The 22934-nt window shown below is 37.7% G+C and overlaps 3 protein-coding genes across 4 annotated transcripts in view; all 3 read left to right on the top strand.

The window, feature by feature from the left end:
- LOC109832827 (CASP-like protein 4A3) overlaps nt 1–3500 on the top strand; it is a 4081-nt gene extending 581 nt beyond the window's left edge. The window contains exons 2-6 of one of the 2 annotated variants that reach the window (XM_020400371.1): nt 1–147; nt 202–504; nt 1739–2067; nt 2230–2365; nt 3174–3500. In XM_020400371.1, coding sequence (XP_020255960.1) covers nt 1–147; nt 202–504; nt 1739–2067; nt 2230–2365; nt 3174–3365 — 1107 coding nt within the window. In that variant the 3' untranslated portion in view covers nt 3366–3500. Of the gene's footprint in view, nt 505–1738; nt 2068–2229; nt 2366–3173 lie in introns of both variants that reach the window. The other variant, XM_020400305.1, reaches the window with a different exon arrangement.
- On the top strand, nt 9062–13254 carry LOC109832753 (2-methylene-furan-3-one reductase). The gene is made up of 4 exons (XM_020400192.1): nt 9062–9433; nt 10519–10842; nt 11870–12029; nt 12829–13254. The coding sequence occupies exons 1-4, from the start codon at nt 9254–9256 to the stop codon at nt 13092–13094; spliced, it is 930 nt and encodes a 309-aa protein (XP_020255781.1). The 5' UTR covers nt 9062–9253; the 3' UTR covers nt 13095–13254.
- The window catches only part of LOC109832690 (protease Do-like 1, chloroplastic), a 27379-nt gene continuing 21510 nt past the window's right edge, over nt 17066–22934 (top strand). The window contains 1 exon segment of the mRNA XM_020400111.1: nt 17066–17494. Coding sequence (XP_020255700.1) covers nt 17112–17494 — 383 coding nt within the window. The 5' untranslated portion in view covers nt 17066–17111.

The raw sequence follows: 22934 nt of genomic DNA, 5'->3' as shown, positions 1-22934 counted from the left end.
GTGCCTCGAGCTGCGAGCATACCACAGGCCGCGGCGGTTGCGGCATCTCCGGAGAGCTCACCGTCTCGATCTTCGAAAGACAGCAGGGCGACTGTTCCTCGATCTGCGAGCATAAGAGAGGAGGCGGTGACGGGGTCCCCGGCGAGGGTTCCAAGAGCTGCGGGTATAAGAGACGAGGCGGTGACGGGATCCCCGGTGAGGGTTCCTAGAGCTGCGGGTATAAGAGGCGAGGCGGTGACGGGATCTCCGGTGAGCTCACCGTCCCGATCCTCCTCAAAAGATGGCTGGGCGGTGGTCCCTCGTGCTGCGAGTTTAAGAGACGAGGCGTTGAGCGGATCGCCGGTGAGCTCACCGCAGCGGGGAGCGAAGGAGGATAAGGAATCGAGGTATGAGAAGACGAACTCGTTCAGTTCGGTGTCGTCTTTTAGGTCATCGCATCGCGACGCGGAGAATCCTACCGCTTCGTCGCCGCGGTACAAGGATACGGTAACCGGTTCCCCAACGGTGAGTTGCAACGCGTGATATTCGTTAGATATTCTGCTGATTTTATTTGGAAATATATTTTAAAAAAACCCCGAAGTTGGCGATTTGTTTATGAGTTTCACCCAGAAAAAACAAAGAATGCTATAACTTGATTAATGATGCATACCTTTGTAAATTATTCATCCATATCCAAATTGAGCAAATGAGAATTCAAATCTTATTAAGATGTTTATCAGAATATCCTGTTTATGTGAAAAACAAAACCAAAAGTAATTTTTTAAATACATAAGCGAGATATTTAAAATCGTTTGGAATTTGATGATTAAAGGAGATATATGAGTGAATTCTTAGCCAATCCTAGCTCGGGCGAAACGGGAGGTATTTATAATGATAGAAGGAAAAAGAAGTTATAAGCAATGACACCCTATTTTCATAGGCAGAGGGAGGTATGCTAGGGAGGTATCAAGGAACTTGAAAATTGATACTGCTGGATATGATCTAAAATGCATAAACTATTTAGACTTTAGCAATAGAAGGCCAAAATATTTTCATGCAACATAGGCTTTGTTATCATACTGATACCTTTTAGTATTTAATATCTAAAGGATGAATTTCCTTTCTTAGGAAGTAGTCAAATTTTACAAAGCTCTATTATATTTTATAAAAAGTTTTTCCCTCAGAAAATATGCATAAACAATTTGGAAATAGAACGCCAAAATGTTTGCACACAACATATGCTTTATTGTAATATAATTTTTAGAGTTTATTATCTAAAGGTTGAATTTTTCTTTCTAAGAAAGTTTCCCAATTCTACAAAAAATTATCGTCCTAAGTTATAGAAAGTTTTTTCAAAATATGTGCATAAACTACCTAGAAATAAAAGGCCAAAACGTTTTCACATGACTACATGAGACAGGCTTAGTTATTGGACTATAATGGTTTATAATGTTTTAGTATCTAATATCTAAAGGTTGAATTTCTCTTTCTTAGGTAGTACTCAAATTTAAAAATTTTAAAAAACGAAAAGAAAGGAAAAAAAATTCAAGTCATAGAAAGTTTTTCCAAAATTTATGCATAAGCTATTTAGGATTAAAAACAAAAGACCAAAATGCTTTTACTAAACATAGATTTCGTGTACTATTATTTTTTGCCTTTAATATCCAAAGGTTGAACTTCTCTCTCACAAATACTCAAAATTTTTATTATTTAAATTTACGGTGTCTAAGTTATCAAAAATTATGCCATAATATTGCAGATAGGACCGATGACAGTGGCATCTATTCTTCGATCACCATTCTCAAATGTAGCAGCAGATGACCCGTCATTACAGAAAGCGACATCTCCAATGGTTCCGGTAGTAAACCATATGGTTTCAAGGGAAACAACATCAGATGTTGGAGGGAGAGGAGGAAGAGGATCAATGTGGGTGGAGTCAGGAACTTCAAGGCAACCGACAATGAGAATAGCTGCAATTGGACTTAGGATTTTGACATTGATTCTTAGTATGATATCATTTTCGGTAATGGCAGCTGATAAGACCTCTGGCTGGGACGGTGATTCTTTTGACCGTTATAGAGAATTTCGGTAAGGTCTGATACAATTCTTGTGAGAATGCGTAATCTCGTTGTTAGGAGTAGTAAGGAAATGTGCAAGTTCTTTCTTATGCAGAAGAAGGAAAAAAAGATTTTCCTTTTCTATCAGTTGGTTTAATGACTATAACTAATTTTCTGTTCCCCATGAGTTCAGGTATTGCCTTTCAGTGAATGTGCTTGTGTTCGTGTACTCATTATTCCAGGGATATGCACAAATCCACCACAAGATGATGAAAAAGCCTATCATGAGCCGTCCAGTTAGTTACTTCTTCAACTTCTTCATGGATCAGGCAAGTTCATTTTCCATTACTGTTACTGTTATTGAAGTTCAATTTTTGGTGCAGTGTGCTAATTAAGTTTTTTAGATTCTTTTATGACAGTGCTATCTATTGGTTATTGTGGAGTAAGTAGCTTAACCAAGAAGTTCTACATTTTCATTCTAATTAATATTGGGTGTTTCAAATTTTGTTCTCTTCCCTTTTACTTGCATCATCTGTATTTGCATTCTTAGATAACCTTTTTCATCTACATCTTTATCTAAAGTTTGCATATAGTTAGTCCAACATGGCAAAATGTTGGAACTCTTGTGCTGTGTTAATGAGAAACTCTTCAGTTGTACATAGATTATGAAGTGAATAAGCAACAAATTACTTTGTTATGTATAAATGTCCACTATACATTGGGAACTAAAAACCACTGCTATATATATACATTGGCAACTAAAAGCTAACTATTGCAATTTGAAAAATTATGAAAAAAAATGTAAGCGTCTATAACTAAAAATCTATATTTTGCTCTCATTATGCAGAGGTTATTAAATGTAATAGAAGAAAATTTTAACCAGTAAAATTCCTATAAGAATACTATTCTTGAAATAAAAGAATTTACTACCTTTTACTTCCTTGTATAAAGGTTAGTTCATTCAGTAAACGTTTTCATTTATATTTTCTTCTGTTCTATTATGGGAGAGAATGCTGTGCCCAGTAAATGAACTTATATGCTCCAATCTGCTTCAGGACCTGATAACTCTTTATTCTGCTTTACTTTTAAACAGTGAAGTACTTTTTATTATTAATGGTATTTAAACTATTGTTGCAGATACTAGCCTACCTTTTAATATCTGCATCATCATCTGCGGCTTCTAGAAATGGTGATTGGGTTTTAGACTTTGGAAGTGATCATTTCACAAAGATGATTGATGCCTCCATCGCCATGTCATTCTTGGCATTTTTTGCTCTTGCTTTCAGCTCCATAATCTCAGCCTACAAGTTTTTCAGTTGGACTTATTAAACACAATTGACATTTTATGTTGTACATTTTTTTAATATTTTTTTGTCAAGAGAAATTTGTGTTATTGTACATTGATATACATACAATAATCTGTATACTTCAAAATTCAATGAAAATTCATTTTTTTTCTGCCCATCTTCAAAGTTTAACAGGATTCGCGCACATTGGGAGTTTGAATGCATGTAAATCTGTTATCTTGGGGCACTGGTAACTGTATGTATTTTCCTGAGCTATTATTTCTCTCTGCTTCTCTTTGAATTATATTGCTTTTGTTTGACGAGGAATTCTCTCTCTCTCTCTCTCTCTCTCTCTCTGGTCTTGTTGATTTAAATATCTTTACAGTTATGCAGTTCAGCAGAATCTACATAGCGCATGCTTGAAACTTTTGGGCAGATTTTGCACCAAAATATAGACCGTATGAAATTTGCAGCTTTTTTTTTTAATAATAACTTTTTTTCAGGGTTTTTCCATCCTTCCTTCAACTAAGAACAGCGAAAATTTGACAATAATGCCACATTTGTTAGGTTCTGATCATGAGTCCACCATAATGTAGATGCCGGTGAGTGCTTTCAAAGCAAAAGCTTCACTTTGGTTATTGCTTGCTGGCGATGACTCCTTGTTATGCGCTGTCCATGCATCCTTTATCAATTATTGTGCCTCATCCTGCAAAGGACCCTGGGAAACTTGAGCAATCCTCTATTCTATTTGTGCGTGTCCCTTCACTTATCCCTTTTACTTTTTTTTTAAACTTTTTATAAAGCATTGCTATATTCTTCGCCTATCTTCTCTTCAAAAGCCTTGTTGTCTGGAGCAAAGTATATACCTAGATTTGGGGCAGAGTATATTTTTTTAATTTTTTTTTTACTTTTTTGGTGAATCCTCGAGGATTCGCACAAAGATGCGCATGAACTCTAACATAAACTCACTTTAGCTGTTCTTCAAATTATACTTTGGACCTTTTACTCTACCCGTTAACGCTGTTTATGATTTCATAGTTGAAGAGGAATTAGTATAATCTTGAAAGTTCAGGAAATTTTCTATGATTTATAAAGTGAGGGGTCAAACTTATGGGGAGGTTTGTGAAAATTTACCCATATATTGTACGCAGACACGGGTGATGTGCCTGATTTAGTACTAAGCCCCAGGCTCATTCGAATTTCAGACAGCTTGTATGGCTCAAAAGGCCGATGCCTAGGGCTGTCCATTTGGGCCTGATGCCCGGACCGGACCCAGCCGGGTCAAAGCCCGGCCCTGGCCGTTTCGTCGACGTTCGCACTGGACCCGGCCCAGCCCGGTCAGCAAAAGGACCGGGCCGGGGTGGTCGGGTCCATGCCCGGACTCGATGGGGAGGCCAACGGTCACATTCGTGACCGTTTGGCCGGGCAGCCTGAGCCGGCCCAATCCTAACGGCCATATTTGTGATTTTGACCAAAATACCCTAAAAACGGTCAAAAAATAACCAAAGTTTGAGAGTATTTTGGTCATTTGGCTAGGGGGTTGCCTCTATAAATAGAGAGAGTTTTTATTTATTTTTCTCATCCAAAATTCATCTACTTCTCTCTAATACTCTAATACTTTCTTATTCTCGCTTTTGCTCTCTAATTCTTCAATCAAATGGCTTCCTCCTCTGATTATGAAGGGCAAATCTCAACTCCCGATGTTAAAATGAGTCTTAATACTCCTATTACAGGAGCAACAATTACTCCTCCTACTCCTACCGATGTTGATCACGAATCCGGTGACAATGATTCTGCACCTAGAGCTCCTAAAAGGCCGATGTTTGATGTGTGAAACTTCTTCGAGAAGATAGAAGTCACCAGGGATCAACACAATAGGTTTCTCACCCAAAAGGCTAAGTGTGCGTTGTGCGGCCATATTTTCTAAGCTCATTATAAAAGCTGCACCAACCACCTCAAACGCCATTTAGAAAAACACAACAAAGGTCAGACAACGCCTCAATGTGATATCCGACAATCTTTACTCTCTCAATCTTTATTTTTCGGTAGTCTCGGTAGTTGGAACTATGACGCAATTAGAGCCAGGAAATGCGTTATCAGGCTTATTATTCTTAAAAACATTCCTTTTAAATTAGTAGAATATGATGAATTTGTAGATATTTTTACAAATGGTTTTTATCCCGTATTTAAAAAAAATTTCTCCTCAAACTTATCAACGTGATATTTTGAAATATTATCACGAGAAACAAGCAAAAATAATTTCTTATTTTCAAAGTTTAAACTGTAATTTTTTTTTTAAGTTCTGATATTTGAACATCTAGAGCACACACTGGTTATTTATGTATCACAACACATTGAATTGATGATAATTGGCAAATGTTTAAAAAAGTTATTTTTATTGTATTTGAAGATCCACATAGTGGTATTAATATTGCAAACTTAATAATAGAAGAGCTTATACAATTAAAATTTTCAGAAAAATTATTTTCTCTTTCACTAGATAATGCAAGTAATAATAATGTAGATGTTGATCATATCAAATCATCTTTGCTATTGCCATGTCATTGTGATATTTTTTATATTAGATGTATGTGACATATTTTAAATTTAATTGTTCAAAGTGCATTTGGTGAAATTAAATCTATGATAGAAAAGGCTAGGACAATAGCTTATGCTCATAATGCTTCTTAACAAAGACTTAAAAGATGGAAACAATTGTGTAAAAGAAAATTTTTTAAACTCAGATTAATTCCAAAAGATGTTGACCATATGGCAATGTTAAATATAGAAATAGAGTATAAAGAAATTATAAATAATTTAATCGCTTTCTATACTTCTAGTTCTAGCTCTGGTAATATGTATGGAATAACTGATGATGAATGATCAGTTATATATAGTGTAAAAGAGATGTTATAAGTTTTTTTTATGATGCTACTATGTTATTATCTGGTTGTTATTATCCAACTATTATTCAAGTTGATTTACAAGTTTTAAATATCCAAACTTTTTTAATAATTATCGTATGGATAATTTTTTTGGAAATATGATTTTTCAAATAAAAAGTAAATTTAATAAGTATTTTTGGTTTATTCATATTATTTTTGGCTTGGGGGTTCTTATTGATCCATGTTTGAAAGATGTTGGCCTTCGAAATTTGTTAAATTATTTGTATGGTAACATGATAATAGACACTGATGATGATCAAACTATTACTCCTCTTACTTATCATAATACTATTAGAATTTATTTTTAAAAATTATATGATGAGTATGCAGCTAGATATAGTGTAAATACACATTAATCTACAACTTCTGCTTCTACGAGTTCAAGTCAGGGCAAAAGTAAGAGTTTTGATAGGGAATTATCGATAACTCAGCTAATTAGTGGATCTGGATCTAGATCATCAATGGAAATATCTAAAATTAAACAATATTTAAGTGCATCTTTAGTTAAAACTCAAAATAATAGTTTTGATATTTTACAATAGTGAAGAGTATATGGAACAGTTTCATATCCTATACTTTCCATCATGGCTCGTGACTTACTAACAGTACAGGTTTTCACAGTAGCTTCGGAATCCGCCTTCAGCACAGCAGGACGTTTGATCGATAACCACTGGACACCGTTAGATTCGTATACCGTACAAGCGGTAATATGCCTACAAGATTGGTGGAGGTACGAGAAGAGAACTCAAGGCATCGATTGGATGGCTAGTATTAAAGATAAACTTGAAGAGTTGGGAATAACGGATAGAGTAGAAATTATTTATTAGTTTGTAATTTTTATTTATTAGCTAAAAAATTGTGATAAATTATTTTGGAAAGAGTTGTAAATGATAGTGATATAGATGGGTAGGTGTCAACCTAGTTGGGATGTATTCATCTATTGTAATGCGGCAAATTCTAAAAATAAGTTTGTAATTGTTAGTGATTAAATGATTATTAATAAATAATTTATTTTTATCATCTTAATTTCTATGATTTTTTGTATTTGTAAATTATATAATTACAAGTGGTTAATAATATGAGTGATTTTTATCAAAATTTTGCTTAATTTATTGTTATTTACTCTTAAAATTAAAAAAAATGACCGGACCTACCCAGTGACCGGCCCGTTTGGACAGGCCTACTGATGCCCACCACAAATGAATGGACATCAATAATGGAGTAATTTAGCCCAACAAACTAGAGTGATGGTGTAAGTAGATCCACCTGGTTCCCTTGCAAGAGTTCAGAAATACAGGCTAACGTAAGCAAATCTGTAACATTGAAATGTGAGAGTTGACACTGTTGATTATAGATTGCATTGTAGTCAGAGTCCGGGTGTTTTTGACAATCCTATATAAAACTAGAGAAGAGGTGATGATCCAATTTTGGGTGCTTTTCTATTTGGGGAAAAAAAACTATGCTAAAATTGCCCCAATATTTGTAGGCGAAAATTTGGCCATTAAATCAATTTTAATTCGGGGAACTGCTCCCAATGTTCCGAACAAGAATTGATTTAGGATATAAATGTGCCACAACTTATCCAGACCTAGTTTTGGACGAGTTACCAAACCACCGTTATAATACTGATTTGATTGAGACTTGTCAAACCCATCGTTATAATACTAATTTGATTGAGACTAAAAGTTTAACTTTGATTAAATAAAAGTTAAGGTTGATTGCAGATTTGAAGTTACTTCTTCGCTATTTTTATTCCGGTAGATAGGCTCCAGAATGATAATTTCTTGACTTTTTTTTTACCTTCAGAGGGAGACAAAATTATTTTTTGACAAATAAACCCCCCCGGATGGTAACAGAGGGGGGAAAAACCCCTCTGCCGGTCTTTCTAGGAAAAAGACTAGAGGGGCAGTAAGTTCCAAAAAGTGATGCTAAGGTTACAATTAGGCGTGCTAAACCGTATCAATATCCGAGGAAATATCCGTAACTGTATCCGTTAGGATACAAATATGGTTAACTAAAATCTATAACCGATAGGATATAGTTACGGATATGGTTTTGCAGTGAAATATCTGTATCTGTGTCCGAAATATCCGAATACATATTAGTCATGTTCTTATGATAGTTTCAATTCTCATATTATGAATTTGTGGTTAATTTCGATGATCAAGGTGTCTAATCTCAGCTTTTCAGTTATAATGGACATATTAACGACCTCTTTTGTATCACACGAACTATGTTGTTCTTAATAATATCTAGTTTTCTAATATCCGTTTTTTTATTCGTGTGCATACCCGCATCTATATCCGTAACCGTATCCAATTTCAGCGGACATAAATGTGAATTTTCCTTACCAAGCTATATTCGCATCTGTGATCGTATCCGAAGATTGGGATAAGAGATATCGTATTACGATGAGTATATATGCGAAAGCCGTATCAGGACGAACGCGACCTCCTAGTTACAATTTGACCTTCGGATCACTTCCGACCTGAGAAGCATACTAGGATCGCGGAGAAACTCTAATTCGAGTTTCATGTTTTGTCGACAAAAAAAGAGGCCCGATCTCTTCCCAGAGCGCCCAACACAGCCTGTTCCTGGCGTTCGGCCGGCCCTATTCAAGACCAACTTGTAAGTAAAAGTACCCAACTCCAAGAATCAGAAACCCGAAGGCCTGGTGAGAGCAACCGCTTATCCTCACCGCAGGATAACCGTAGGCGACATGGATTTTATTTAGTATGGTCGCTCAACACAAGCAGGAGATAAAGCGTCATCGGTAGCCGTGGAAAACAAGGAAGCGCCGCCGTCCTCACTCCGCCGCTCCCTCTCAACAACTCCGCCGCCAAAACTCACCGCCACCGACCTCAGCCCCGGGAGGATTAACATAACCAGCAGACGCCGCGAGCAGCAGCATTGGGTGGTCTCTGCAAGCAGCTCATCACAGACCGAGACAGCCTCTGCTGTGGGCTCCACGGTCGTCCCCTCAAAGATGAAGGCCTGGGTCTACGACGAGTACGGGGGCGCCAGCGTCCTGAGATTTGACGAGGGGGTCTCGGTCCCTGCGGTGGAGGAGGACCAGGTGCTCGTCAAGGTTGCGGCTGCGGCCCTTAACCCTGTGGATTTTAAGAGGAGGCTTGGGAAGTTTAAGGCCACCGATTCTCCTTTACCCGTGAGCTTCCTCTCTCTCTCTCTCTCTTCTCTTCAATTTTTCAGATGAACAATTTTTTCAAAACAGCCCCATTTTGTTTTTTAATTTTTAAAATCAATCATTTTTTTATTTACCAAAACCGACCCGTTTTTTTGCCACGTCAATCTAATCACTTTCCTAAACAGTCGGGTTACTAACCCTCCTATTTAGGAGGGTGTTAACCCTCAATTAGAAACCTTAAACCCTAAAAAATTATGTCCTAAGTAGTTCGGGTTGACAACTTTAGGAAATTTATTAGTCTGACGTGGCAAAAAACGGATCGGTTTGGTAAATAAAAAAAAGGACCGATTTTAAAAATTAAAAAAAGAAATGGGGTTGTTTTGAAAAATTGTTCTTTTTCAGATAATGGGTAGTTGGTTTTCAGCTATTTTTGCATTATTGAAATAATTTTTTTGCTAAGCAACGAACTAATGGATCAATATATACTCAAACGAGAACACTGAATAATGGCCTTCAAAAGTGTCACGGGTCCCCGCCGCCGCGCCAAAACTCCGAAGTTGTGGTGATGGTTAGGGTTATAACATCATACTAGTTTTGTATTCTAACGCGCCTTGCGGTTTATTGTCCTTTTATAGGCAGGGATCTGGATTCAAAGAACTAGTAATATTCGAACCGGGGATTACCAAGTTAAAGGTCCCTGATACTACACTGAAACTTTCAGGTTGTGGTGAGGGTTATAATTTATTTTTTTTAAAGAAAAAGTAAAGAAACTGCTGCCAGTGATTTCAAGCTGCTCAATGCTGCTAACTGCATGACGCTATACAGATGCTACAAGCCTACCACACTTCGAGTAACATCCTAAAAAATGGACAGAAACCTGGCATTTTATAGTACCTCAGTTTTTTTTTTTACTCAGCCCATGATGGTGAACGTGTATACACAGTTCCATTCTGTTAAAAGATTATTTACAGCATATCTGATCTCTCAATTCATACAAAACTCCGTTACACTAAGCGACATAGAACAACACTTGAGATAAATTAAGCCACAGAAACAAAAAAAAAATGGACTTTATTCTTCCATTTAACAGATAGAATTTTCTGCAGACCGTTCCAGGTTATGATGTGGCCGGCGTAGTTGTTAAGGTGGGCAACCGAGTGAAGGGTCTAAAAGAAGGTGATGAAGTTTATGGAAACATAAACGAAAAAGCACTCGAGGATCCTAAGCAGTTTGGATCTCTTGCTGAATATACCTCTGTCGAGGAGAAGCTTATAGCTTTAAAGCCAAAGAATCTCGACTTTGCTCAAGCCGCTGGACTTCCTCTTGCTATTGAAACAGCAAATGAAGGCCTTGAGAAAGCTGGGTTTTCTGCCGGTAAATCTATTCTTGTGTTGGGTGGTGCAGGTGGAGTTGGATCCTTGGTGGTTCAGGTAACGGGATTAGGTTTAACTGCACGCATACCCGGCCCTAGTCGTATTGATGTTTCGAACTACTACCTCTCTAGTTTCATTGTTGCAGATAGACCCCCAGGTTAAATTTTTTTGACTCTTTTACCTGGGTGAAATTTGGCAGATAATGCCCTTGAGTATAACTAGGGAGCCTATCTCAGGTTAAAAGAGTCAAAAAAAATTCACCCAGGAGGCCTATCTGCATACATGAAACTGCAGGGTAGGAAGTTCAAAGCAACTATACTATAGGGTAGGGGGTCCATATGCAATTAACCCTTATCACATTACATTTTGGAAGTTGGTTTGACATGTCAGTTCGTTAAATCCCTTTCCGTTATGTCAAGACTCTGAAGTTAATCGAATATACTTCGACTTACCAGTTAGTGCATCGGAAGGCTACGTTAGATGGAATGTCAATGATATTGTAGACTTCTAGTGAACTAGCATCTAGCACAGGTAATCAAATAGATCTACATACTCATAACAGAAAGATCACGCAGTGGAAAAAAATAGTCCTAGTTTGTTTTCTATGAAATATAAGACATTAGATTAATACTTGAATAGAAGATCGTTCATTGCGAGTCTTGCCCATAAACAGCCTGATCAATGATTGAAGGATGCCAAAAGATACAAATCTAGATTGTAGATTTACACTGCAATGAGATATGTTCGGTTCCTAAATGTGAATCCAGCAATGTTCCTGACAGAAATCCTGTCAACTCCAGTTATCTGTTTTCAGTAATGTCCATTTTGGTGAATTGCTTAAAGATATCTTATCATATAACCTATGGATAATGTGTTAATCTTTAAACATACATCAACCTTTGATTTACTAAACCTCGGCTTTTTACTCTTCCGAAGTCCATAAACAGCAGTTCATCATTAATTTGTGCTTTGACAGTATCACAGCTTACCTTGTATCTTTATCTGTCGAGTGAAATATAATTCCTGCATCATCATATAATAAACTCCATTAAGATGGAAGCCTCACATTCCTTTCCTTGCTCAGCTAGCAAAACAAGTTTTTGGGGCATCAAAAGTAGCAGCCACAGCAAGCACTGGGAAGATTGAGCTTTTGAAGAGTCTTGGAGTTGATTTGGCAATCGATTACACCAAGGAAAACTTTGAGGAACTTACAGAGAAATTTGATGTGGTTTATGACACCGTTGGTAAGATAGAATGCTCGTCTTGTGAATTAGAAATTAGGTATCTTTTTTTTCGAACTAAAATTAATAGAGAAATATTGTTTGCTATTGAATCAGATACCTAACTGAAGCTTATTTCTAAATGGTAGTGAGTTCCTTTGAAAGTTTAATAATCCTATGATTAACATTATGTGATGAGTTTGAAGCAAATTTCATTTTTTTTCTACTAACTACTAAATGTTTAACTGAAAGATACAATCGTGTGACAAATGTTGTCATTAAACATTACCCATTCTATTGTGAAAGATGTGTAAACATTCATCATCTTTGTTACGCAAGGATAAGATGTTGAGGCAATCAAGTTTGGATTTTGTGTATATATACCCTGAAATCATGCATATTTGCAAAACTATCCCCCAAATCATCAAGTTCGGAAAAATACCCCCAAATCATCAACTCCGATAGGCTAATTTTTGATTGCACTGTAAATGCATCAACAAAATAGTCAAATAATTACTCGCCATAACAAGTCGATGGTTTTGAGGGTAGTTTTGCAAATATTGAGATTTGTGAATAGTTTTGCAAATATGCATGATTGCAAGAGTTGTACACCAAAAAAATCTGTAAAGTGTATAGCTTGGTCATTGAGAACTTACATTTACTCAGAACTATCTCTTCTGCCACAGACAGTCCATTAGTAACCGATACATGTGGGCATGCATTGAGGATGAATCTCAAAAAATGCAACCATGGCAATAACTCTTTTTATACTGTGAGTTTGGTTAATTCATTAAGCGATGTTTTCGTGTAATCTTAAATACAGGGCAAGGAGAAAAAGCAGTGAAGGCAGTGAAAGAAGGCGGAAGTGTGGTGGTATTGACCGGTGCAGTCTCGCCTCCAGGCTTCAGATTTGTAGTAACTTCTGATGGAGCTGCATTGACAAAGCTTAACCCTTTTCTTGAGAGTGGAAAGATTAAGCCGGTTATAGATCCGAAGGGTCCTTTCCCGTTCTCAAAACTGGTAGACGCATTCTCTTACCTTGAAACTGGCAGAGCTACTGGAAAAGTTGTCATATATCCAATTCCATGAGGGGGAGCTTTTTATTTTTATTTTTTAATGTACATGTTTTCACTCAATGTTCGGAAAAAATAGAACTTTGCTGAATTTGGACATGTAATTATAATTTACCAGCCATTCTTCATCGAACATATTCTGATCAATGTAAAGATAGATAACTCTGCTAATATAATCTCCTGCACAAAAGTATGTTTTAGACAAAGAAATATCATGAAGAGCCCTTGAAATTGTTTTCGGGGACTTGTTATTGATTAACTGGCAATGACTATTTCCATATTCAGCAATGTAATATAAAAGATGCAATACATATGGATATAATTTAAGGTATCTCAGGATTTCTATTTGCCACTTTTTGATCTAGCAGTCGAAATTCAAGCAGGCGGAACATCAATTTTGGTCTGTTTCATGTTCTGGAAAAATCAAGTGGCATTTACATGTAGTGTTATTGTTATTATTATTATTATTATTTAGCTTAACTGCACTTTGATTCCATTTCATCGATTTTTAAATTTAATACCCTTGAAGTTTTTGCCCAAAAATACTCTGAAGTTTCTAAGACAGGTTACCTTGCTAATTTGACAGAGAAGTTTTCGCCAAAAAAATACTCCGGATGTATCTGAGACAGGTTACCTTGCTAAGTTGACAAAGAGAACAAAATAAAGGAAGTTCCCTGAAATCCTTCAATGTTGAACCTGAAGCAAGTTTCGACCTACTGCACAGGATCCCAACCGAATTGCGTCCACCATTAGTGTTGAAAACGGGATGCAAACCCAGGAGAGAGGGGGGTGAATAGGATTGCTACAAAATTTTCGGATAAACCAAGAATATGTAGCGAAAAATAAAAACCAAAAAACTAAGAGCAACCAACACTGGAACACATGAGAATTTTATAGTGGTTCGGATCAAAATCCTATGTTCACTCTTCCTACTCGCGAAGGGCCTTCTTCACTATAGCAGGAGTTTTCCTCGAATCACAACATGATTCAATAGGCTTTACAAATAGGATTCTGAAATCAACCTGAAACCAGTCAATGACCAGAAGAAAACCATTCCTCACTAGCCACACTCAATTATCCTAGCTTGAGCACGTCAACCCTCAATTACCCAAGCTTGAGTACGTCATCAAACTCACAATATTGAAATGCAAAACCAGCCCTAAAAAATAATTAAAGCACAATTTAAAAGATCTTATAGCCCTTTTAAAACAAATCATTCTTCAAACCAATATCGACGATGATCCTTGAAGAAGCGATATTGAAGTTGAACGCAAAGGGCACTCCTCCTCGTTGAAACGATCTTCCGATGTTGAGCGCGATGACAAGAAGTTGAACGAGGCTCAAGGAATCAAATTCTAACGCACACTCTCTCTGAAACCCTAGAATTTGATTTCACAAGCTTGTGCAAAATCCTCTCTTTCTCTTGTTATTAATCTCTTCTCCATGGCTGAAATCAGCAAGCTTATTAATGCCAAATGAGAGTTTGCTATTGATCAAACAAAAGATATCGCACGAACAACGTTCTCCCCGAACAAAGTTTTAACAATTAGCACCTAAGCGAACAACGTTCTCCCCGAACAAAGTTCTAACAATTAGCACCTGACCCCGATTAGTCCCAATACACGGCCCAATTCCAAGTCCAAATTTATGCTTATGGGGGATTATCCAATTTAATATTGTCCAGGCAAAGCCTCAGAACTCTCGGCTTATGACTTGGTTCAAAAAGAAGTTAACCACTAGATTACAATGTATTTTTGTAATATGAATGTATAAGATTGCATACATGTTGCTTAAAACTTCGCTTAGCTTTTGGAAAACATTTCACAAAAACTAACAAGGATAAAGCAACACTAATACCCATTACTAATCTTCTTCCTTCTTCCTGTTTGATCTCCTCTTTGAAGTTTAATTTAGGGCTGGGCGTATTCGGTTCGGTTCGGTTTTAAGCCCAATCCGCATCCAATCCGAATTTTTCGGATTCTCAAAACTCTCATCCAGATCCAGATTTTTTCCCCTTCATCCGAATATTCGGCCCAACCGAAATTCGGTTCGGTTCGGTTCGGTTTCGGTTTTGAACCGAATTAACTCGATTTCACAAAAATCTGGGTAAGTTTTAGTTATATCCAAAACTGAAAAGAAGCAATCAAAACTGAAAAGAAACAATCAAAACTGTACTAAGGCACTTAATTAAATTGTATGATCTGAATATAACTAGCTTAATACACTAGGAGGACCATGTAATTATGTAGCATTTTTTAGAGAAAGAACAATGTTTGGCAGGCACACACACCTTTTGATGATTTTCGTTAATTTTTAGCTGTCTTTTTCTCATCAAGAATTATCTTATATCCTTGACAGCCTATACTATAGGTTAATTTGATATCCAGCACCAGCAAGCTGTATTCATGTTATCACTGAAATTTGACCAAAACACTAAATTTATCCTTCAACCTCAACATCTTGTATTGATTTACGGAAATCTCACTTAACTATATCAGCGTACTCAAATATATGTTAGTATAAACTCCACCCCACAATTCTTAAATGCTAAACATTCAGCCATAAATTTTCTTCACACCCAAGGCTCGCAGCTACTTTTTGTTTAAGAATTCGGTTCGGTTTTTTTTGGGCGGTTCAGGGGTTCAAACCGGATCCAGACCGGTTTAATTCGGTTCGGGCGGTTTAGAGACTTCTTCTCATCCATTTAATTCGGTTCGGTTAACCGATCCGTTTTTTCGGGCGGTTTTTTCGGTTGAACCGGTTTGTTTCGGTTTTTGCCCACCCCTAGTTTAATTGATCATTGATATTTCAAGACTCTCCCAAGTCCCAACCAACCGATCAATCACAAAACAAAACATAAAAGAGATGAAATATTTTCCGATTCACAAAAAAGGATAGAAACTAGATGTCTTCAAAATTCTAACCCTTTCTGTTTGTTGGAAAGAGAGAGGAATTCCAATAACAAAATCTGACAAACCTCGCTTTACTCTATTTTCATCCTTAGCCTAGTCCAACCTTAGCAATCAACGAGTAACCAGCCGTTGTTAGATGTTATTAATAGTAGCCTAGTCCAATCTCAAAGAACAATTAGAATCAGTTAAAACATACTGATAGTTGTCATATTTTGCACGTGTCCGATACTCTTTTGGTATCTAATAGTGATAGCCTTTACGCTTAACAATATTCACCATGTAAAAATAGGTGGTAATTGGAGGGAGTCTAATTACTTTAACATTTAATATCCACTCCAAATTCTAGGGATGAGATGATGACACGTAGAATTTCCACAATTATAATTAGTTTTTTACGATAGTAATTTTCAACACAATAGCAACTTTCAATAGAAATCATCTTATCCATTGAAGTTGGAATAAACGGTAATGATTAATAAGGTAATTGGACCATTTCCAATTAACACCTAATTGGAAAGGGTCTAGATCCAAAAAAATTACAGAAACCCATGTAAATAACAAAAGAGGTTTGTCTAACGGGTGCCCGTGGGCACTTATCAAGAGATGAGAGAGATAGAGAGAGGAGAGGTAAAGAGAGAAATTAGGGTAAATCAGGAGGCTCATTGCTATTCATTTCTCTCAATCTCTCTGATCTTGTAGTGAGTGCCCATGGACACCCGTTAGAAAAAGTCATAACAAGATAACTAGAAATAGTTCTACCAATATAGAAAGCAATCCAACAGGTAAAATAAATAGCAAAAAAAAAAAAAAAAACTCCATTGTATCCCACCAAAAATATGCAAAGGGAAACAACTAAAAAAAAGAAGATGGAAACTTTAGAAATGGATACTTCCATTTTTTAAAATTTTCTCCAAATCTTTGGAGCAAGCCAGTGATCACTAGATGTCCCTAGACGCAGAATCACCAACAACTCCACATGAAAAGAGCACATCAGCTCTCATCCAATAGCATAAAAATTAAAAAATCCTAAAAAAAGAAAATAAAAAGTAAGAAAAAGGAAAGAAGAAATAAATCTCTTCTTATTATGATATCCACTCCCATAAAATCAGGAGCCCAAAAGAATGGCCGCTGCTACTTGCTCTCCCCTCTCCCTCTCCCGCTGCTCTCCTCCCCTTCACAAATCTTTTCTTACATTTAGACCCCTCCCCTCCTCCAAATTCATTCTCCAGTCCCCCAAACCCTCCTCTTTCAAAATCCTCGCCTCTTCATCTTCTGTCTCCTCCAAGACCGGAAAAGGCGACCTTTTGTCTTCCGTCCTCGACTCCGCCGTTGTTCTCGCGGCTTCGATCGCCATCTCGATCGGCATCTTCGTCGCCGACGTGGGCCCCGCCTCGGCGTTCGTGGTGACGCCGCCGAGGAAGTTGCAGACCGACGAGCTCGCCACCGTCAGGCTTTTCCAGGAGAACACGCCGTCTGTGGTTTATATAACCAATCTCGCCGTTCGGTAATTTTCTCGACGAAACCCTAGATGATGTTGGGATCTGGTTGGGTTTTGGTTAGGAATTGAGGACAACATAATGTTTGGCTGTGTGGAGATAGCGTCAGATTTGTATATCAATTATTTGGTTTGCAACATTGTAATTAGGAAAGGTAATAGACTTTTTCCTCCCCGAAACCACGAGTATTAGAAGTAAAAACTAGATCAAAATTATGAATTAGGAAGTAATAGAAGTAATACTTGTTAGCCTGAGATTTTATTATCCTGGGAGTAGTATAGCCCTGGCACATCTTGTGACTATTTGAGCTCAGTTCAGTGTTTGTTTTCAAGTGGACTAACAGTCAGGCTAACTTAAAATAGTCAAGACCAGTGTTTTTTTTGTGCGGAAGATTATGATTGTTAAGAGTCTTGGAACTAATAGCATAACTAGAATGATCTTTTTTGCCGTCTGTCATGTCAACTAATATTGTATTACTACATTTGGCATGACCTTGCCTAAAAAATAGACATACCACCCAATGTCATGATACAATAAACAACCCTATTCATTTAACAAAATGCAATCATAGAAAACTTATAATATCTATTTAACCATGAAATTTTCGTATCATTGATATAACACCAAATATATATAATATTATAATTTATATCCATTTGTTGAAAAAAAAAAATCAATGTAAATCATAGATCTAGAAAATATACATAACGAAGAGATTTTCGTACCAAAATGGATAGGATGGGGAGAAGGAGGGCAATGCCAGGTTGAAGAGCCGATATGCGATGCTTCTGTTCGTGACTATCTGAGAGAAAACAAAAGAACCATGTTTCTTACATTACTTTTTTCCCTTGGGCAAAGTTGGATTTCTACCCATCCTTTTGCAACATGTTAAGAATAGTGTTATCAATGCGTGAGGAGCAATGCGGGCGCAAAATCCCTTTAGGCGCACATGTGCAAGGCGCAATGCGATGCACATGCCCGAGTGAAGTTAGGTGCAGACAACACACATAATTCTTCAATATAGATGATCATGCAAGAACTGAATTTTCATAGAGAAATATTTCAAGATAAAAAATTGTTGGCGCCTGTGGTTAAATATGGAATAATACAGATATATTTTGTTGTTATATATCTGTATTATTCCAGATTTAACCACAGGCGTTAACAATCTTAAAACATTAATTTGATCTACCATGGATCCTGCGAGGACTATTGGAGTGGACTATCTTAAGTTTGAGAACTTTGACGGTTCTAACTTCAACGCATGGCGTCAGAAACTAATCTTCGGGATGCAACTCCTGAAAATATACTATGTGGTTTCTGAGGAAAAACCTGACTCTGAAGAAGATTCTGAATCTGAAGTCTCTTGGGCTAGAGATGATCACTTCTGCTTCTATGTGGTGGTCATCTGCCTCTATGTGGATGATATGCTCATCATTGGGAGTGATTTGGAGATAATGATATCTACCAAGAAATTTTTTCAGCACAGTTCAGCATGAAGGACCTTGGAACTGTGGACGTGATTCTCGGAATCAAAATCATATACTCTGAAGAGGGTATTAAATTGTCTCAGTCGCATTATGTCGAGAGCATGCTAAGAAAGTATGACTACAATGACTTGTCAGAATTATCAATGCCATACGATTACAACAAAAAGATTCGACCGAACACTGGAAGACCAATAGAGCAGCTAAGGTACTCAAAGATTATTGGAAGTCTTATGTATGCGATGAGCTGCACAAGACCAGATATAACATTCGCTGTAGGAATGCTTAGTAGGTTCACAAGTAATCCTGAAAAGCTTCATTGAGATGCTGTCCAGAGATTGATGAGATACTTGAAAGGAACTACAGGTCCGAGCCTATTCTACACTGGATATTCGGGTATAATCGAAGGCTATTCAAATGCGAGCTGGTGCTCAGAACCAGATGAGTGCAAGTCTACTGAAGGTTTTGTCTTTACTATGGGTGAAGCTGTCGTCTCGTGGAAGTCTAAGAAGCAGACCATGATTGCATAGTTATCGATGAAATCTGAGTTCTTCGCACTCTGTGCTGCAGGAGATGAAGCTGAATGACTCAGTTATTTTCTCCGAGACATTCCGTTGACAGAATTGCAAGGGGCAATTACTATCTATTGTGATAATCAAGCGACGAGTGCTGTGGCAGCGAACTCGATGTTCAATGAAGAAAGAAACGGATCATTCTGAAGCATGACTATTTGAGAGAACTCATTTGCCAAGGAGTTATCTCGGTGATTGACGTCCGATCTTCAGAGAATGTGGCTGATCCTTTGACTAAGGGTCTGAAAAAGGACATAGTCAAAAGGATGTATGCTGGAATGAGTCTCAAAGTTTTGTAAGTCTTACAAATACTTACCATTTATATCAAGTTTTTAGTTCAAAGCTTATGCTACTAATGATAATATATTTGGTTCAAAAGTCAAGTAAGATTTACAAAGTTTGGTGAGTCTTACAAATACTTACCATTTACATCTAGTTATTAGTTCAAAGCTTATGCTACTAATAACAAGATAAATGGTTCAAAAGTCAAGTAAGATTTACAAGTGAAAGGGTTCAAATTTTCTTGGATTAGTTGGTGCTAAGGTAATGTTTGGGGGTTGCGTAACGCGCTCCGCAAGGAACGATGTACTTCATTAATTTTTGATCTCCTTCTAGTACTATCCTTACCTGGCTGAATTAACCGGGTAAAACTTTGATCTTTTCACCTAGGATCCTATCATGTAAATGGGATGGTTGTTAAATCTTAATGAGTCCAAAGCATTTCGGATGTGGGGTGTTAGATAGAAAACACACCTAAAGGACTCACCTAGAATCCTATCATGAGAGAGGATGGCTCTTAAGCCTTAATGAGTTCAAAGCATTTCGGATGTGAGACGTTTGATAGGAAACATGTCTAAAGAACTCACCTATGCATGGGTAGAGATTTGGCCGTCTCCTATGTTGTCTTGTGGAAAGATACCTAGAGCCCTAGCAGAAACTAGGACATATACATGACCATAAATGTGCAAAGGCAAAGGCAAAGCAAGGCAAAGGCAAAGGTAAAGGCAAAGGTGTTTTCGCCAAAAGTTGGTTTCGTTGTCGAATTCATTATATCTTCGGTCGATTACAATAAATTCAAAGAAAACAGCCTTTTTATAAGACTCTTTTACACAACAAAAAGAAAATTACAACTCTTGAGAAAATAAACGTAGGATCGTTGTTTGGATCACTGCTTTTGTGGGATCTTTGCCTGTGCCGGGAGCGCTTTGACTCGTGGACCACCAAATCACAGATTCTGATTGAACCGTGAGGGGTTTATGATTCTGACTTCGTTTATCGAAGTGAGAAATTGAAACGATATCTTATCGATGTAAGATAGTCGTTCTTCTTGAAATCAAGTCAAAGCCTGATTATCAAGGATTGGCCGTAAGATCAGCACCTCTGCTCTCTGGATTGTTCTGAAATGCTCCCTATGATCAGCCTCTCTCCTCTGCCGGAAGCCTCCTGTGAAAATAGCCTTCGGGGGGTATTTATAACCCTCTGAATGAACAGTGCTCGCGAGACAGCATATGCTGTCTCGGCGGGCGAGACAGTGTTTGCTGTCTCGCTGGCCGAGACAGTGTTTGCTGTCTCGCCCAGCGAGACAGTCAATTTGCTGTCTCGCCCAGCGAGACAGTAAAATACTGTCTATATTTCTGGCAGTTTTCGATGTAACTGCTTTCCCACGTTTCAAACTCCGTTATTTTGGCAGTTATCCACGTGATTCTCGCCCACGACGTTTCCCACGTTCTTGAACAGTTAGTGGCCACGTGTAGGGCAGTTACAAAGGTAGTTTTGACCATCTGAAAGCTGTCTCACGTGCGAGACAGTAAATTCTGTCTCGCACGGCGAGACAGTAAATACTGTCTCGCAGGGGCGAGACAGTGAAAACTGTCTCGCGGGGGCGAGACAGTGAAAACTGTCTCGCCTGGGCGAGACAGTAAAAGTCTGTCTCGCCGGGCGAGACAGTAAAGACTGTCTCGCCAGGTGAGACAGTAAAGACTGTCTCGCCTGTGAGACAGTCTATACTTGTGTTCTTTTGCCTTTTTGGATGATTTCCTCTTGAGCTGTATTTGGATATCTTTCAGCATTTTTTGACGCCTACAGAGATGTCCACAAATTGAGTGATCAAACCTATAAAAGTTAGGGTCATCTCACACTTCCACTCTCACTTGGTCAAACCTTCCTACAGTTAGGACCACAATCTGATGGAGAGGAAGAATTTTATATTCTATCTCCTGGTCTCTTGTTTGTTGGTAGAGATGAACCCGATGATGGAGAGGAAGAATTTTATATTCTATCTCCTGGTCTCTTGTTTGTTGGTAGAGATGAACCCGATGATGGAGAGGAAGAATTTTATATTCTATCTCCTGGTCTCTTGTTTGTTGGTAGAGATGAACCCGATGATGGAGAGGAAGAATTTTATATTCTATCTCCTGGTCTCTTGTTTGTTGGTAGAGATGAACCCGATGATGGAGAGGAAGAATTTTATATTCTATCTCCTGGTCTCTTGTTTGTTGGTAGAGATGAACCCGATGATGGAGAGGAAAAATTTTATATTCTATCTCCTGGTCTCTTGTTTGTTGGTAGAGATGAACCCGGAATCGGAGAGGAAGAATTTTATATTCTATCTCCTGGTACAAAGGAAATTTAAATTGGGATTTCTATTCAGAGAATCTGAATAAGGTTTGATCAATTGAGATTGGAAGCAATCTTAACTTTTATAGTTTTGATTGCACAAATCGAAGCTGGACCTCTCGTTCATGGAAGGAATCGAAAGGGGATTTTGGTTTTGGTCCTAAATCGAAACTGGACCTCTCGTTCATGGAAGGAATCGAAAGGGGATTTTGGTTTTGGTCCTAACTGTAGTAAGGTTTGACCAAGTGGGAGTTCTGAGATGATCCTAACTGTTTAAAGGTTTGATCATTCAATTTGTGGACCTCTCGTTCATGGAACGAATCGAGAGGGGATTTTGGCTTTGGTCCTAACTGTTTAAAGGTTTGACCAAAATAGGAATTTGAGACGATCCTAACTGTTTAAAGGTTTGATCGTTCAATTTGTGGACCTCTCGTTCATGGAACGAATCGAGAGGGGATTTTGGCTTTGGTCCTAACTGTTTAAAGGTTTGACCAAATGGGAGTTTGAGACGATCCTAACTGTTTAAAGGTTGGATCGTTCAATTTGTGGACCTCTCGTTCATGGAACGAATCAAGAGGGAATTTTGGCTTTGGTCCTAACTGTTTAAAGGTTTGACCAAGTGGGGTTTTGCGAGGGAAGATTGATCTAAAGAAGTGATCGAATCTCATCTCAGCAAAAGAGTATTTAAAAACCATAATAGGAGTTTAGTATTTATCATTCTGTCCATAATAATCGGGGTTATCCCTAAGAATATTACATTTAACATTCTTCCG

Source organism: Asparagus officinalis, chromosome 1 (assembly GCF_001876935.1).
Source record: "Asparagus officinalis chromosome 1, Aspof.V1, whole genome shotgun sequence".
NCBI classification, from domain to species: Eukaryota; Viridiplantae; Streptophyta; class Magnoliopsida; order Asparagales; family Asparagaceae; genus Asparagus; species Asparagus officinalis.
Note: the sequence above shows the minus strand (reverse complement) of the source record. Positions and strands in the feature narration are given on the sequence as shown.

What these genes read in the sequence shown, in the direction of transcription:
- LOC109832753 (XM_020400192.1), top strand. Translation starts at nt 9,254, where the DNA reads ATGAAGGCCTGGGTCTACGACGAGTACGGGGGCGCCAGCGTCCTGAGA. An exon ending in CCACCGATTCTCCTTTACCC is followed by an intron (nt 9,434 to 10,518) that starts GTGAGCTTCCTC and finishes AATTTTCTGCAG; the next exon opens with ACCGTTCCAGGTTATGATGT. An exon ending in TTGGATCCTTGGTGGTTCAG is followed by an intron (nt 10,843 to 11,869) that starts GTAACGGGATTA and finishes TTCCTTGCTCAG; the next exon opens with CTAGCAAAACAAGTTTTTGG.